The following is a 13,971-nucleotide window of genomic DNA, read 5'->3' as shown; positions in this document are numbered from 1 at the left end:
AACAAAATAACGACTGTATGCGTGTATGAATTATTAACAAGGGGTCTTACCATGTAAAACTCTCTTCTTCTAGTTCAACGTCAATCTTCAAGGAGGAATCTATACCTTGGACGACTGCGTCTCTAAAATCATCGTTAAACGTTGCTGGCCCGCACGAATAAAAGGTAATATTATTATTGTCTAGCTCTGAGAGTTTTATTTCCGAGCGCACTAGTTCTTTCAAATCGGGTCTTTTATTGAGACATGTAACAGTGATTTCGCTATCTTCTTTATCATCAAAACCTTTTGTACTGTCATCTGAATTTGTGTCCTCAACACTAGAACTAGAACCGGTGAATATGACTGAAACTTCACAATTTCTCTCCCTTAACCACTGCAATTCATTTTCAAACCATTTTAAATGCGATAGGTCATTGACGATCCAGTAAAATTTATGCTGAAGTTGATCAGTAGATGGTAGTCGTAAACACTCAACAAAGTGCGGATAAATAGCTGCAACACCCAAACCAGCGGCTACACCCACCAAGTTTCTTTTTACTTTAGCCATATGTGGCACTGTTACACCATATGGACCTTCCAGAAATATTTTGCAATCAACCGTGTGATTTGGAGCACTTAGAACTTTCGACAATAAAACCCGAGTGATACCTTTATTTGCCTTTACGTACATGGTCAATTGATTCGGGTTGTTTGGATCACGATGTCGTTCCGATAGTACTGTGAATGGGTGTGATTGAAAACTATAGAACCATGCACTTTTTGGTGATAAGAAATACATGTATGCGAAAGCTCCTACTTGGTATTTGAAGAATCTTGGTTTTTTTACTGAAATTTTAATAACGCTGGAATCATCTGTGGTACTCAAGGTAGCAGTTTTCAAGCCACCATTCATAACGATTCTGACAATTCTGCAGAATCTATCAAAGCATAAAATACCAGCCATTGACCAAATCCAACCCATCCATCCCAGAGTATGACAATGATAATACATGGCAATAATGAACATAATATTCATAGCCTTATGAATAAGAAGGAAAATCTCATACCCTTTATTTCTAAATACTTTTTCACTTTGAAAAATAATCACGGACATCAATATCGTTGCCACTATACCCCACCTAAAGTAGAATTTACTAACCAAACGTTGATATACTCCTCTTTTCACTCCAGAGGCCGTCATTACGATTGAGTGGACAACAGCCAACATAAAACAAACGTAAGCAGACCATTTATGATAGAAATTAAATGTAGAAAAGGAAAGACCTGTTATAGGAATGAAGGGATTATTTCTTATTCCGAACAGATAGACTACAGGGAAAAGTGCAATAGCCATTAAGTCTGCTCTACGACTCACAAAAGCCATGCTTCTTCTCCATCTGGGTCTATCATATGGGTGTGGAAGCTTGATATTATGACCAAAACTGAGGGATAGTATGGTTAAAATAACAAAAATTAATACAACGAGACCCTTGCCCCTAGTTGGAAAATTAAATGGTAGATGCTTCCATAAATAAAAAGTTCGTTCATGGTAGTCTTTGTAAACGGAAGGATAAATAAGTGATTTTTTTACGGAGTTTGCAATAATGTTCTTGCCAAACACCCTTTTCACGATGTTGAAAATAGTGGCCACAGTAAGCACGACCGCCCAAAAGAAAACGAGACCCCAAGCGCACCATTGAGAACGCATTAGGTTAAGATGAACACCATAATTCTCTTCGTAATAATAATGGTATGCGGTCTCGTTTGCCATCAGAGGTTGGTTGACCAGAACTTTTTTATCACTTTTCACAGGAGCTCTTAAATAATTCGATGCATTCAAATAAATATTCTTCATGTCCTCTAGAGTGTAAACTTTGATGCTTGAACATTGAGCAGCCAGTTTCATTAAGGTACTGTCTAGCGTTTTATTAGATTTAGCATTTTCATAGGCACATGCAGTCACTGAGCCCAGCCAATTGACATTTTTACAGTAGCAACTTTGAGATTTAGTACTAGAACATCCAAATTGGTATAATGAAGCTTGGGAAACACATGAAGTACTCACAAGTGTGGCACTCGATTGCACCATGGCAACAAACGATATAAATAAGCAGAGTAACACACGGATTCCAATCATATTGGTCCAGTACGCTCTTCTGTCGGCGTGAATATACGAGAAACTAGATGTTTATACTATCTTTTAAAAAGTGTACTAAATAGACAAGAAGTAAAGCGTGAAGGAGAAACAAACGGCTCCAAAGCTGGGAGTTTAACACGATTTAAGTATCCATCGCTATAACTAATCATCGCAAAATCAGGCACTTTGAGTTCCTTAAGATTGCGATCTAGCCGTGAGGATTTTTGAAACTGGGTGTAATAGTAAATCAAAGTCGAACCGCTAACAATTTTCGATGAGCAAAAAAAAGGTGAGCAAAAATATCGGTGAAAATGTTTGGGTTGGGAGTAGATTCATACTAAGATCAGCAACTTTAATGTTCTTTGCAATTGCTGCAAACCCATCAGGCAGCCACGATACATTTTATCGGGTATTTTTCAACTAGTGTACGACTCTTTGCTGTCAATCCCATGCTGCCGTACTTTGAACTTACTTCTTATGTGCTCGTTCTACTGTACTTTTAAAGGCGTCACAAAAAATATCGAAAGCCTCGCGACGATCATGTAGAAAAAAAAAGTGACAATAGCAGCTGATGGTTATCGATTAATAACGAAATGTGACAACGGTTATATCGTTTAGACGTATAACCAAGGGCTTTTGCACAAAATACAAGTATGAAAATTTCAATATTACAGCTAGTGCCGGTTATTAGCTACGTTGGATTCACATTCGGAGAACTATACAAGCCCAAAAACTCTATTCCCTGCTCCACAAATAAGCCATGCCCCGCTGAATGGCCGTGTTGTTCGCCATATAATGAATGCGGAGCTGGACCGATATGTCTAGGTGGCTGCAATGTAAGGTCCTCCTTCGATGAGGAAAGCTGCGCCCCTATACCCGCTTTAGTGGCCAATTTAAAACTTGAATTTTTTAGCACACCAAAAGTTCCTAAATTCATCGTGAATTATCAACCTAAACCACCAATCAGGGAGGAAAATGGACCAAATAAGGCAAATGCCAAGGTAGGCATAGTAGAAGGGGAGCTAAATTCCAAGAGAATCATACATTACGCAAAATTCTTGGTCACTCCGGATAATAAAGAAGCAGAGAAAATGCTGGAAGATTTCGATTTCACACATAGCGGCTACACATCAATTGAAGCGAGCGGCGGGAATATTGTTTTGGCTATGCCAAAAAAAACTACTGGAAGTTTGATTACATCGACTAGGTCGTTCCTATATGGTAAGGCAAGCGTGCGAATGAAAACAGCAAGGTCAAGAGGCGTGGTGACCGCATTTGACCTGACATCCGCAATTGGGGACGAGATCGATTTTGAGTGGCTGGGTGGTGATCTGACGATGACCCAATCAAACTACTATTCTCAAGGGCACTTGGATTATACAAAAATGCAAAGATTTCCCGTAGGAGCTGACACTTCGGCAACTTACCACAGTTATGAGATTGATTGGGACCCAGATAGAATAATATGGTACATTGACGGTAAACTAGCCCGCACAGTCCTGAAAAAGGATACCTGGGACCCAATTAGTAAAGAATATAGGTATCCACAAACACCGATGAGGCTAGAAATCGCTGTTTGGCCAGGCGGCTCGGAAACCAACGGACCCGGTACGATAAACTGGGCTGGTGGTCCCATAGACTGGGAAAATTCACCCGATATCATCGAAAAGGGCCAATTTACGGCGCACGTTGAACAAATCACCGTAACGCCGTACCAAAATAAATTCACAGAACAAGTGCAGTTTTGTTTAAAGGCAAAGAAGAAGGCGCCAACCATTTCCCAAAAAGATTTGTCAAAAGTAGTCGCTTCGTACAAAAGGCAAGACAGAGTGATTCATTATCGCGAGGAGTCTCTTCAATGGGATTGCTTTGTTACTCCGAAGATAAACGACTGGCTAAGTTCTTGGAAACAGTCAAAATGGTTACAGCAATAATGTCTTAGGAAGTCCCCTTTCCGTAACGGATCCTCTAATTCCCAGCATCAAGGCACGCCATAGTATATATGTATACATTCTGTAGTCCAAACCTCCCAAGAAACACAAAATGCACCTACTTTCCGCATCGCAACTATTGCTATTTTCTTTATGCGTATGTTCGCTATTCTCCTCATTAAAGTACTATCGCTGTTACCCTGTGGTTTTAAGCGTCGCCGGGTGACGGAACGCGTTAATATTATCTTTTGGGAAATTTCACCAAAAGTAATAATAATCATAGCAGTAGCAGCAAAATGCGTGATATTAGTTGCTGTACCTGTATAAGGAGCCAACGTATAACTATCTATGGGTGGGGAAATTATCACTTTGCAAGCAGGTCAATGCGGGAACCACGTTGGTAAGTTTCTCTGGTCTCAATTGGCGAAAGAACATGCTATAGGCACCGATGGGCTATCTCAACTAGCTGATTCCGGTACAGAAAGAGATGATGACACAAAGCCTTTCTTCCGCGAAAACAGTAGGAATAAGTTTACGCCAAGGGCCATTATGATGGATTCTGAGCCTAGCGTCATTGCCGACGTGGAGAATACATTTCGTGGGTTTTTCGACCCGAGAAATACCTGGGTGGCTTCTGATGGTGCTAGTGCCGGTAATTCTTGGGCTAATGGGTATGATATAGGAACGCGTAATCAGGATGATATTCTTAACAAGATCGATAAAGAGATCGATTCTACTGACAATTTCGAGGGTTTCCAGTTGTTACACTCAGTGGCAGGTGGGACTGGTTCCGGGCTGGGGTCCAACCTCTTAGAAGCGCTCTGTGATCGATATCCCAAAAAAATACTTACGACATATTCAGTGTTCCCTGCAAGGTCTTCTGAGGTTGTTGTTCAATCTTATAATACTATTCTGGCCTTGAGGAGACTGATAGAAGATAGCGATGCAACCGTGGTGTTTGATAATGCTTCGTTGCTGAATATTTCCAGTAAAGTATTTAGGAACCCGAATATCGATTTACAGCACACGAATCAATTGATATCGACCATAATATCGTCGGTAACGAACAGTATACGGTTTCCCAGTTACATGTATTCATCCATGCCCAGTATCTATTCCACCTTGATTCCTTCCCCTGAACTTCATTTTCTAAGTCCTAGTTTCACTCCATTTACATCAGATTATATTCATGATGATACAGCGCATAAGGGCCATTCCAGTTATGACGTCATGTTAGATTTATTAGATCCTTCTAATTCTCTCGTCTCTACCGCGATGAACAATCCAACATATTTCAACGTTTATAACACAATTATTGGTAATGTAGAGCCTCGTCAGATATCACGTGCAATGACCAAGTTACAGCAGCGTATTAAATTTCCCTCATGGTCTTCTTCTGCGATGCACGTTAACATTGGTAGAAGATCGCCCTACCTACCCTCACAGCCTAATGAAAACGAAGTTAGCGGTATGATGTTAAGCAATATATCTACTGTGGTGAACGTCTTTGAGAATGCATGCAATACTTTTGACAAAGTATTTGCTAAGGGCGCGTTTCTGAATAATTATAATGTAGGCGACTTGTTCCAATCCATGCAGAACGTTCAAGATGAATTTACCGAGTCAAGGGAAGTGGTACAAAGCCTAATGGAAGATTATGTGGCTGCGGAACAAGATTCGTATTTGGACGATGTACTTGTTGATGATGAAAATATGGTCGGCGAGTTGGAAGAGGACCTGGATGCCGACGGCGACCATAAATTAACATAATGATGCTTTCCTTCTTCAGTAATTTTACCATTTGGCCAACTGTTTATAATGCGCTGTCAAGTTATCAATACCAACAACCGCTTCAAATGTACTATCTCCATTTATAAATTCCCCACTGTATTGTAATATGTATAAAGCTCTGTATCTTTTTTCCATCATTGCACATACTGATAGCGCCTCTTCGATTTCTAAATTCTCTAGGGGGCGGAAAAACCAGAAGACACAATTCAGAGTGCGATGGAACGCTCTGCTTGGAATACAAAACATCTATCTCGCTGCACGGACCATTTCGATAAATTCAACCACAGTTATACAAACCTTAGTGATGGAATGAGTACTTTAGCGGAAGTAAGTTTTTTTATTATGCTTCCTTTTTTTTGTTCATGGAACTAACGAGAATTATAAACAATATTTGTATTCAGGTTTATACTATTATCGAGAACGCCGAACAGGAATGTCGAAAAGGAGATTTTGCTAATGCTAAAACAAAGTATCAAGAAGCCATTGAAGTGTTAGGCCCGCAGAACGAGAATTTGTCTCAAAATAAATTAAGTTCTGACGTTACGCAAGCCATTTATTTATTAAAACAGGACATTACGGCCAAAATCCAAGAATTGGAGCTTTTGATTGAAAAGCAATCATCGGAAGAGAATAATATTGGAATAGTTAACAACAATACGCTTATTGGCTCTGTTATTTTGAACAACAAATCTGCGATAAATGGAATAAATAACACCAGGAATTGGGATAACTCAGTTTACCAGGACACGTTAAACCCCATAAACGATCCAGTTCTTATGTCAATTTTAAACCGCTTGCAATTCAATTTGAATAATGACATTCAGTTGAAAGCGGAAGGGGGAAAGAATTCCAAAAACTTGGAAATGAAGATCAATTTAAGACTTGAACAATTCAAAAAGGAGTTGGTATTATATGAGCAAAAAAAATTCAAAGAATACGGCATGAAGATTGACCAAGTTACGAAAGAGAACAGAAAATTGGCCAATGAAATTGGACGATTGAGGGAGCGCTGGGACAGCTTAGTAGAAAGTGCGAAGCAAAGGAGGGATAAGCAACAAAACTAGGCGAATAACGTAATGTCGAGCACTCTTTGAACTTAGTTAGGGCGTGTGGTTTCTACCTCTGTGCTATCAATACGGCTTACTTGGAGGCATGGCACACAAATGTCATATGTTCTCTGAAGTTGAATTTTGCTGAGGAAGCCCGTTCAAGCGTTGTCAGGTACGATTCAATCAAGAGTAGATAATACTAACTTATATACAGACCACACGAGGTGTTAACTGAAACGGAAATGAGGATGCATTCGTATATATATATATATATGTGTGTGTGTATGTGTATGTGTGTATGTGCGTAATATAATATATCTTCTGCTTGAATAAATGAAATATGATCCTTCTGAAACTAAAACCGAAGTAAATGGAGATATCTTCCAAGCTGCAAAAATTTGTAAAATCGAAGACGAGAGTGTCGGAATGAGGATTTTAGGCCTCTGTCGAAACAATCCATTCTTCTACAATCTGAGAACAGCGGTAATGCTTCTGATCAAAGTATTTTTTCCAAATTGAATGATGACGTCGAGATGCGTTTTTACAATTCTCTAAAATCAGTGACGCTAAAGGAATTATTTGACTCGATGTGTAGCCAGAGTAGAACACATGTTTTAAAGACCAATCATTTGAACCAAGGATTATTTTGCTCAGAAAATATGCGCCAGCAGCTAACCAACTTGGTGCAGCAGCCACTAGTTTTGGTTCTACTATTGTAGTTTCCAATAAATACTTTGCTAATGTTCTTGGTTCAAAATCGTAATCATCTGCCTTACTTATCCTTCTTAAAAATGGCATGGGCCCCGGCCAACCTATTTCAAATTCTAGAGTATCAATCATATACTGTTCTGCTTTAATAATATCATCTCTGCTGTATGTATTTTCCAGCATGTAAACTAGATCATCCAAAGTGGGACAGTTAATCTCTTCGAACTTGGCAGCAATAAATAAAGCAGATACACCAACAAGTTGAAACCTATTCAAAGTAACGGTCTTCTTCGATAGAAATCTATCCACTATATTGATCGTCAAGTATAACGTTTCTGGTAAAAGTTGAAACCTATAATGCAGTTGGACTAGCCAATCTATCATAGTTCGTCTGAACGGCCATGTTAACTCTACTTGATTTTGCATATAGTAGGGATTGGGCCTATATTTCACTTCAAGTTCCCTCAAGTAATAGAATATATCAGAAGCGTACTCCACAACCATTACCACGTCATGGGTGTCATCATCTAGCGGATTGGGAACTGACTGAAAGTATTTTTCAAATGCCCTGTCCAATTCATTCTGAATTCCATCGTTGTTTATTGGAGATAGTGGTTCAACTACACTATCAATATCTTCTTCGGCAACGTCTTGCATTTCCCCATCAGAATCTTCATACACTTCATTGGTTTGAAGCTGTTGATCATTTATTCTCCGACTTAGCAAATCGTCGATAGCGTCTTCGTTACCTTGCTCCTCATCAGTTGAAGAGTCTTCAGAACTATCGATTAAAAAATAGTCACTTTCGTCGTCCCTTGCGTCTTCTTGTTCTTTTAGTAAAGCTGATGGGCGTATATTCTGTTTTTCAAAGTTGTTCCTCGCCAGATGAAATTTATTATGGATGGCATTATGTATTTTGTTTGCTTTTTGAGAGGTCACATCACCCAGTGCCACCCTCCCCTGTCTTTTCTCTAGCCTTTTTACACCCTTTTGAACTCCGTGGTGAAGTAGACTTTCAACTTCATGATCTGCATTTTCGTCCTGGATTTCAATGCCACCTATCAAAGTAGACCGTGAAGGCTGTACAGTATGCCCGTCAAACATCTTCTCTCAATTGCCCTGTTTGATCAGAGCTGCCCGGTATCCAGTATAGAAGGCTGTCTTCTAAATACAAAGTTGACTACCAAGGAACTAAAGTATTATACGGTCACAATAAGTATCATTTTGATATTTCCATTGTTTTTGTTTTTGTTTCTGTTTCTGTTTTTGTTTCAGTGTTTACAAAGCGCAAAGAAAAGGAAAATCTCGAAACAAAGAGCAGAAAGGAAGGACAGGCACAATATTGAACTGTCTTCTAGGATATATGAAATACTCCTAATACACTTGAGAGATGAGCGATATCTTGGACGTTAGTCACCAACGAGAAGCAATTGCCAAGGCTGCTGCGTATCTTTCTGGTATCTTGGAACCACATTTCAAAAAAACGGCAAAATTCGAGCCTCCACGAACCTTAATCATATGTGGCTCAGGGCTAGGTGGTATATCCACTAAATTGTCTATAGATAACCCACCCCCGATAACAATTCCATACCAAGATATTCCAGGATTCAAGAAAAGTACGGTTCCTGGTCATTCCGGTACACTAATGTTCGGATCTATGAATGGTTCACCAGTAGTATTAATGAATGGTCGCCTTCATGGATATGAGGGGAACACATTGTTTGAGACTACCTTTCCTATTAGAGTACTTAATCACATGGGCCATGTCCACAATTTAATTGTCACTAATGCCGCTGGTGGTATAAATGCGAAATATCAAGCCTGTGATTTGATGTGCATTTATGATCATTTAAATATCCCTGGTCTTGCTGGCCAGCATCCATTGAGAGGTCCTAACTTGGATGAAGTTGGACCTCGTTTCTTGGCCTTGAGTGATGCATATGATCTGGAGCTGAGAAAACTTTTATTTAAAAAATGGAAAGAGCTAAAAATTCAAAGGCCTCTGCATGAAGGTACTTACACTTTTGTATCTGGCCCCACTTTTGAAACAAGAGCAGAATCCAAAATGATAAGGATGCTTGGAGGAGATGCCGTCGGAATGAGTACTGTTCCTGAGGTCATCGTGGCAAGACATTGCGGGTGGAGGGTCCTAGCCTTAAGTCTGATTACTAATACTTGTGTCGTTGATAGCCCTGCCAGTGCACTGGACGAGTCACCCGTGCCTTTAGAGAAAGGTAAAGCGACCCACGCTGAAGTACTGGAGAATGGTAAAATTGCCTCCAATGACGTGCAAAATTTGATTGCTGCCGTAATGGAGGAATTATAATTATGCTATAACTTAAATACCTCTATATTGCGTAACGGGTGAATATGCCTTCGGCCGGTATAATGATTTCTCCAGTTCTGTTGAAGAAAAGAACAGTTCTTTTATATCTATTGTATATATGTCGATCAATTTGTTCGTTTGTTTGTTTTTGTATAAGAGATATCTATAACAATTTTAATATAAGAACTTGCAAAAAACAAAAAAAGAAAGTCGAATACTTTCACAAATCTTTAATTGTTATACGTTAACCGTACATTATGCTTTTCTTTCTCTTCATATTCGTTGACGGACTCATTTGCATTCTTTTGAAAAGTTTCATTTTTAGTTCTTGATATTCTTCACTGATGGACCTCACCAGCAGGTTCCCATTTACCCTCAAGATTTTCCTTCCATAAGGTAACCTTATTATCGCCACCGGATAAGGCTAGTACATTACCCGATAAAGACCAACTGGCTCTCCATAAAACATCTGGAAATTTGTCTTCTTTCAATAAAGTTTTTTTCCATGGGCCTTGTTCATTATCCTGAGTCCAAATGATACAGGTGCGATCTTGAGAAACACTAGCCAAATAAGAACGTAAAAGAACAGTTGGAGACCATGCTACATCTCTCACCCAGTCACTGTGACCTTCTAAAGTACTTTCCAAGACGTAAGTTTGTGCATCTGAATTGTACTTCCAAATCTTTACCAGATTGTCGGCACCCCCAGTAGCAAACTTGCGAGATTCTTTGGTACCATTGTGTTCGCCATCCTCTTCGACAGTAGCTGGTGCCCAAGAAGCAGAATTGACACCAATCGCGTGGGCATCGATGATTATTGGGGAAGTGGTACCGTTTTCCTTGAATTCCACTACGGAGACCTTACCGTCAGAAGAAGCAACCAGCAGTAGGGGACCATATTCATGAGGAGCCCATTGAACGGAGTTGACGGAAGCAGAGTGAACAGCATGAACGGCAATTTGAGACCATCTACCGTTCTCTTCTTTCCAAATCAATACTTTACCGTCATAAGAGCACGATGCCAAAATGGTTCCAAATTTAGGATGCGCCCAATCAACACGCCAAACTGGACCTTCGTGGCCAGTTAATGTGTCAATCAACCTGTGTGTTTCTCCCTCGACTTCAAAGATCTTGATTGTCTTGTCAGAAGAGCAGGTAGCAAGGCGCTTCCCATAGTAGTCTAGAACAGCGTCATGGATTAATTCGTTGTGTGCATTAGCTATGACGACCATTTGTATGCTGCTATTATATTATCTGTTATCCTTCCGCTTATGGATTGTTATTGTTCAGAACTGGAAGCCAATTGTATCACCTACACTAACGCACTTTCACTTTTCGAAGCTCTGTTGATCTTAATGCTGTTATAGCTCTGGGGTGGTAATTCTCCGTCGGTTTCGCTTTTTTTTCCTCTCGCTGTTCGCTTTATTGAAAGCGTTCGGGTAATGCGTGGGTGATTTCTATGGATAGTCTATATATATATCTATACAAATCATATCATATGGCAAATATCTGCACGTTGAAGTCCCAGCCCGGGGGGCCTTGTGCTTGTTGTTGCTGCTCTTGCTGCTGGTTACCATTTGCGTTTAACTGGGCACCATTGAAACGCACATTCCAGCCTCTACGGGCCGCCAGTGTACTCATTAGTATACTTAGTAAGAATATTCCTAAGATACATCCCATCGTAATGAGATCTTCCATTTGGAAGCCCAAAATCTCAGAAACATCCTCTTGGTTCTCATCTCTATGGGCAGCACCATTTTGTACGACAGTTCTGTGTTTGTGAGAATCTTCTGCAGCTCTTTCACTACCCTCTTTGTGTCTTATTCTTTGTAAAATGTTCGTCAATTGCTTGTACCACGAGGTCTTTGGGTTTCGAGTATCTTCGTTAGTATTAGGAGGTAAAGAAGGTGCCCAATAGTTCACTTTTTCCCTAGTGATCCAAGTCAACCATGACTTTAGGTGTAATTTAAAAACACTCAATTTGGAAGCTAAGTAAAATCTATGATCGTGTTCCAACACTTGGTCATAGTAACGCTTAGCAAGATGAAAGTCTCTGTTAACACCTAGCCCGTGCTCATGCATGTATCCTAGGTTCCAGATGGCCTGTATAGAATACTTCAAAGCGGCGCCCTGATAAAGAGCCATAGCTTTACTGTAATTCTGCATCTGGAAATAGATATCTCCCGCGACAACACCGGCATCTATATTTCCCTGTTTAAACGCTCTCGTATAGTAGGAAATTGCCAAGGTTTTTCTCTGATCTGTAGTTCTTGGAGGATCCTCAAACTCATATGGCAACTGGTACATTAAGTAGGCGGCAGAGACTTGAGCAGTTTCGTACCCTTGCTCGGCCAGTTGGGAATACGCCCATAAAGCCACTTCAGAACGATCGTTGATCAATTCGGCGAATGCCGTCCTCAATTCCGGTGCCATAATAGCTTCGTTTTCATCAACGAATGTCTTGAACAGGTAAGCGGTATTTTCCACGCTGCTTTTACTGTTCATTCCAGATTCGACCATTACTGCAAACTCATATATAGCTGGGATAAACCCATTCAAGTATGCAGTTTCCATTAAATTGAAAGGGTCGCCGATTTTCTCTTCAGGGAATAAAGTGGCCAATTTGGATAATTGAAATTCTACGATCCCATTATTGGCCTGTGTTTTGATAGCTTTCATGTAATAAGAAATTGCTTGGGAAACATTGTTCGTGATGTATTGGTTTATTAAGCCCAGATCTATGCATGCTCTACCTATAGGCCCCTCTACTCTTTTGCTTATTTCTAGCGACATGGCCAAAATCTCTTCAGCCATAGATATATTAGGCTTCGAGGAGCCTTCGCCGGTGAAATACATGTGCCCCAATAATTGTAAGCAACGGACGTAGTAAAAGCCTTGTAAAGGATCCAGGTTGTCCACATGAGGTTGAAATTCCTTGTACGTTAATTCTAACAGGTTCTTAGCGCGCTCACAATTTCTGCTTTGAGAATAAGTCCCTTTGTAATCATTCAGAGCTGTATAATATATCCGAATAATTCTTCTTTCACTGGCATCTTCGTCATCTTCGTCACTGTTTATGTTGCCGTCGTTACCGTTGAAAGCGAACCTGCCCATCGGCTCAAATTGTAAAGTCATCTGTACACCATTAACTTGTGCAATGAAGGGTGAACCAATATCTGGTCTTGTAGTTCTTTTCCTTACCGTGGAAGATGGAACGGAATTTAAACCCTTTCCTAGTAAACCGCTCTCAAAATCTGATATTCTCACGTTATAACTTTCCCAATTAGGGAAGACAATGTCCCATTCGTCTCTGGAATACGAATTTCTCAGCTCTTCAGCAATGTCCCTATACAATACCAAAGATTTATGAAAATTTCGGGGGACGTTGAAGCCGGAATAGTATTTATAAGCTAATACTTGTTTAGCTTTTAAATTTCCAAGTTGGGCAGCCCTTTGATAATAGAGCAACGCTTTAGCAGAATTCTGAGGGAGTACGGTTCGACCGTTGCTAGAAGCACATCCTCCAGTGGCATACATTACAGCTAAGTCGAAGATGGCGGAATGGTTGGTGAAATGAGTCAAATTATTGAATTTTTCTAAGTATTTGTGTGCCAAAGTCATATTATGCGGGAAATCATATTGATTCCAGAGATGAATTTGGCTAAGGGTATATGTCGCTTCTGAGTTGTTGAATTGTTCACTAGATTGCACAAGTAGATCATAAATATAACGTTGGGGATCTGTGATTTCGTTTTGCCAAATGCTCTGATAGTTTTTTTCCTCGTTACGTGGAGAATAATCCATCGGTACATAAAATCCGACAAATTCATCTGCATTAGGTTCCATAGCAGCTTCTTTCATTGGGTCTCTGGACTTAGTTAAACTATATAGTAGATCTTGCGCTTCAGGCCAAGGGTCCGCTATCGAATCAGCCCTTATTAACACTATTGCGTTACATACTACGCACAGGTAAAATAAGAGTGTTATCATAGTTTGCTTGTTATATTTGGTAGAGGTCAGAAAGCAGCAACGAAATATGAATTTCAAATC

At 40.0% G+C, this 13,971-nt stretch overlaps 8 protein-coding genes across 8 annotated transcripts; 4 read left to right on the top strand and 4 right to left on the bottom strand.

Moving 5' to 3' along the window:
* Positions 1-46: 46 nt before the first annotated feature.
* FRE1 (ferric/cupric-chelate reductase) lies at positions 47-2,116 on the bottom strand (the record flags this gene model as incomplete). Its single annotated transcript, XM_033912079.1, has 1 exon — positions 47-2,116. One exon carries the CDS (start codon positions 2,114-2,116, stop codon positions 47-49), a length of 2,070 nt encoding a protein of 689 aa, XP_033767970.1.
* A 653-nt stretch (positions 2,117-2,769) lies between these two features.
* On the top strand, positions 2,770-4,050 carry CRR1 (putative glycosylase; the record flags this gene model as incomplete). The annotated part of the gene is made up of 1 exon (XM_033912078.1): positions 2,770-4,050. The coding sequence occupies one exon, from the start codon at positions 2,770-2,772 to the stop codon at positions 4,048-4,050; it is 1,281 nt and encodes a 426-aa protein (XP_033767969.1).
* A 345-nt stretch (positions 4,051-4,395) lies between these two features.
* Positions 4,396-5,817, top strand: TUB4 (gamma-tubulin; the record flags this gene model as incomplete). Its single annotated transcript, XM_033912077.1, has 1 exon — positions 4,396-5,817. The coding sequence occupies one exon, from the start codon at positions 4,396-4,398 to the stop codon at positions 5,815-5,817; it is 1,422 nt and encodes a 473-aa protein (XP_033767968.1).
* A 330-nt stretch (positions 5,818-6,147) lies between these two features.
* ATG38 (Atg38p) lies at positions 6,148-6,902 on the top strand (the record flags this gene model as incomplete). Its single annotated transcript, XM_033912076.1, has 2 exons — positions 6,148-6,165; positions 6,240-6,902. The coding sequence occupies 2 exons, from the start codon at positions 6,148-6,150 to the stop codon at positions 6,900-6,902; spliced, it is 681 nt and encodes a 226-aa protein (XP_033767967.1).
* Positions 6,903-7,322: 420 nt separating this feature from the next.
* CLB4 (B-type cyclin CLB4) lies at positions 7,323-8,699 on the bottom strand (the record flags this gene model as incomplete). Its single annotated transcript, XM_033912075.1, has 1 exon — positions 7,323-8,699. One exon carries the CDS (start codon positions 8,697-8,699, stop codon positions 7,323-7,325), a length of 1,377 nt encoding a protein of 458 aa, XP_033767966.1.
* Positions 8,700-8,985: 286 nt separating this feature from the next.
* PNP1 (purine-nucleoside phosphorylase) lies at positions 8,986-9,921 on the top strand (the record flags this gene model as incomplete). The annotated part of the gene is made up of 1 exon (XM_033912074.1): positions 8,986-9,921. The coding sequence occupies one exon, from the start codon at positions 8,986-8,988 to the stop codon at positions 9,919-9,921; it is 936 nt and encodes a 311-aa protein (XP_033767965.1).
* A 338-nt stretch (positions 9,922-10,259) lies between these two features.
* On the bottom strand, positions 10,260-11,153 carry SEC13 (GTPase-activating protein SEC13; the record flags this gene model as incomplete). Its single annotated transcript, XM_033912073.1, has 1 exon — positions 10,260-11,153. One exon carries the CDS (start codon positions 11,151-11,153, stop codon positions 10,260-10,262), a length of 894 nt encoding a protein of 297 aa, XP_033767964.1.
* Positions 11,154-11,415: 262 nt separating this feature from the next.
* HRD3 (ubiquitin ligase complex subunit HRD3) lies at positions 11,416-13,911 on the bottom strand (the record flags this gene model as incomplete). The annotated part of the gene is made up of 1 exon (XM_033912072.1): positions 11,416-13,911. One exon carries the CDS (start codon positions 13,909-13,911, stop codon positions 11,416-11,418), a length of 2,496 nt encoding a protein of 831 aa, XP_033767963.1.
* Positions 13,912-13,971: the final 60 nt, after the last annotated feature.

The sequence above is a fragment of the Saccharomyces paradoxus genome (assembly GCF_002079055.1).
Source record: "Saccharomyces paradoxus strain CBS432 chromosome XII sequence".
Lineage (NCBI taxonomy): Eukaryota > Fungi > Ascomycota > Saccharomycetes > Saccharomycetales > Saccharomycetaceae > Saccharomyces > Saccharomyces paradoxus.
This window is presented reverse-complemented; position numbering and strand designations above follow the sequence as displayed.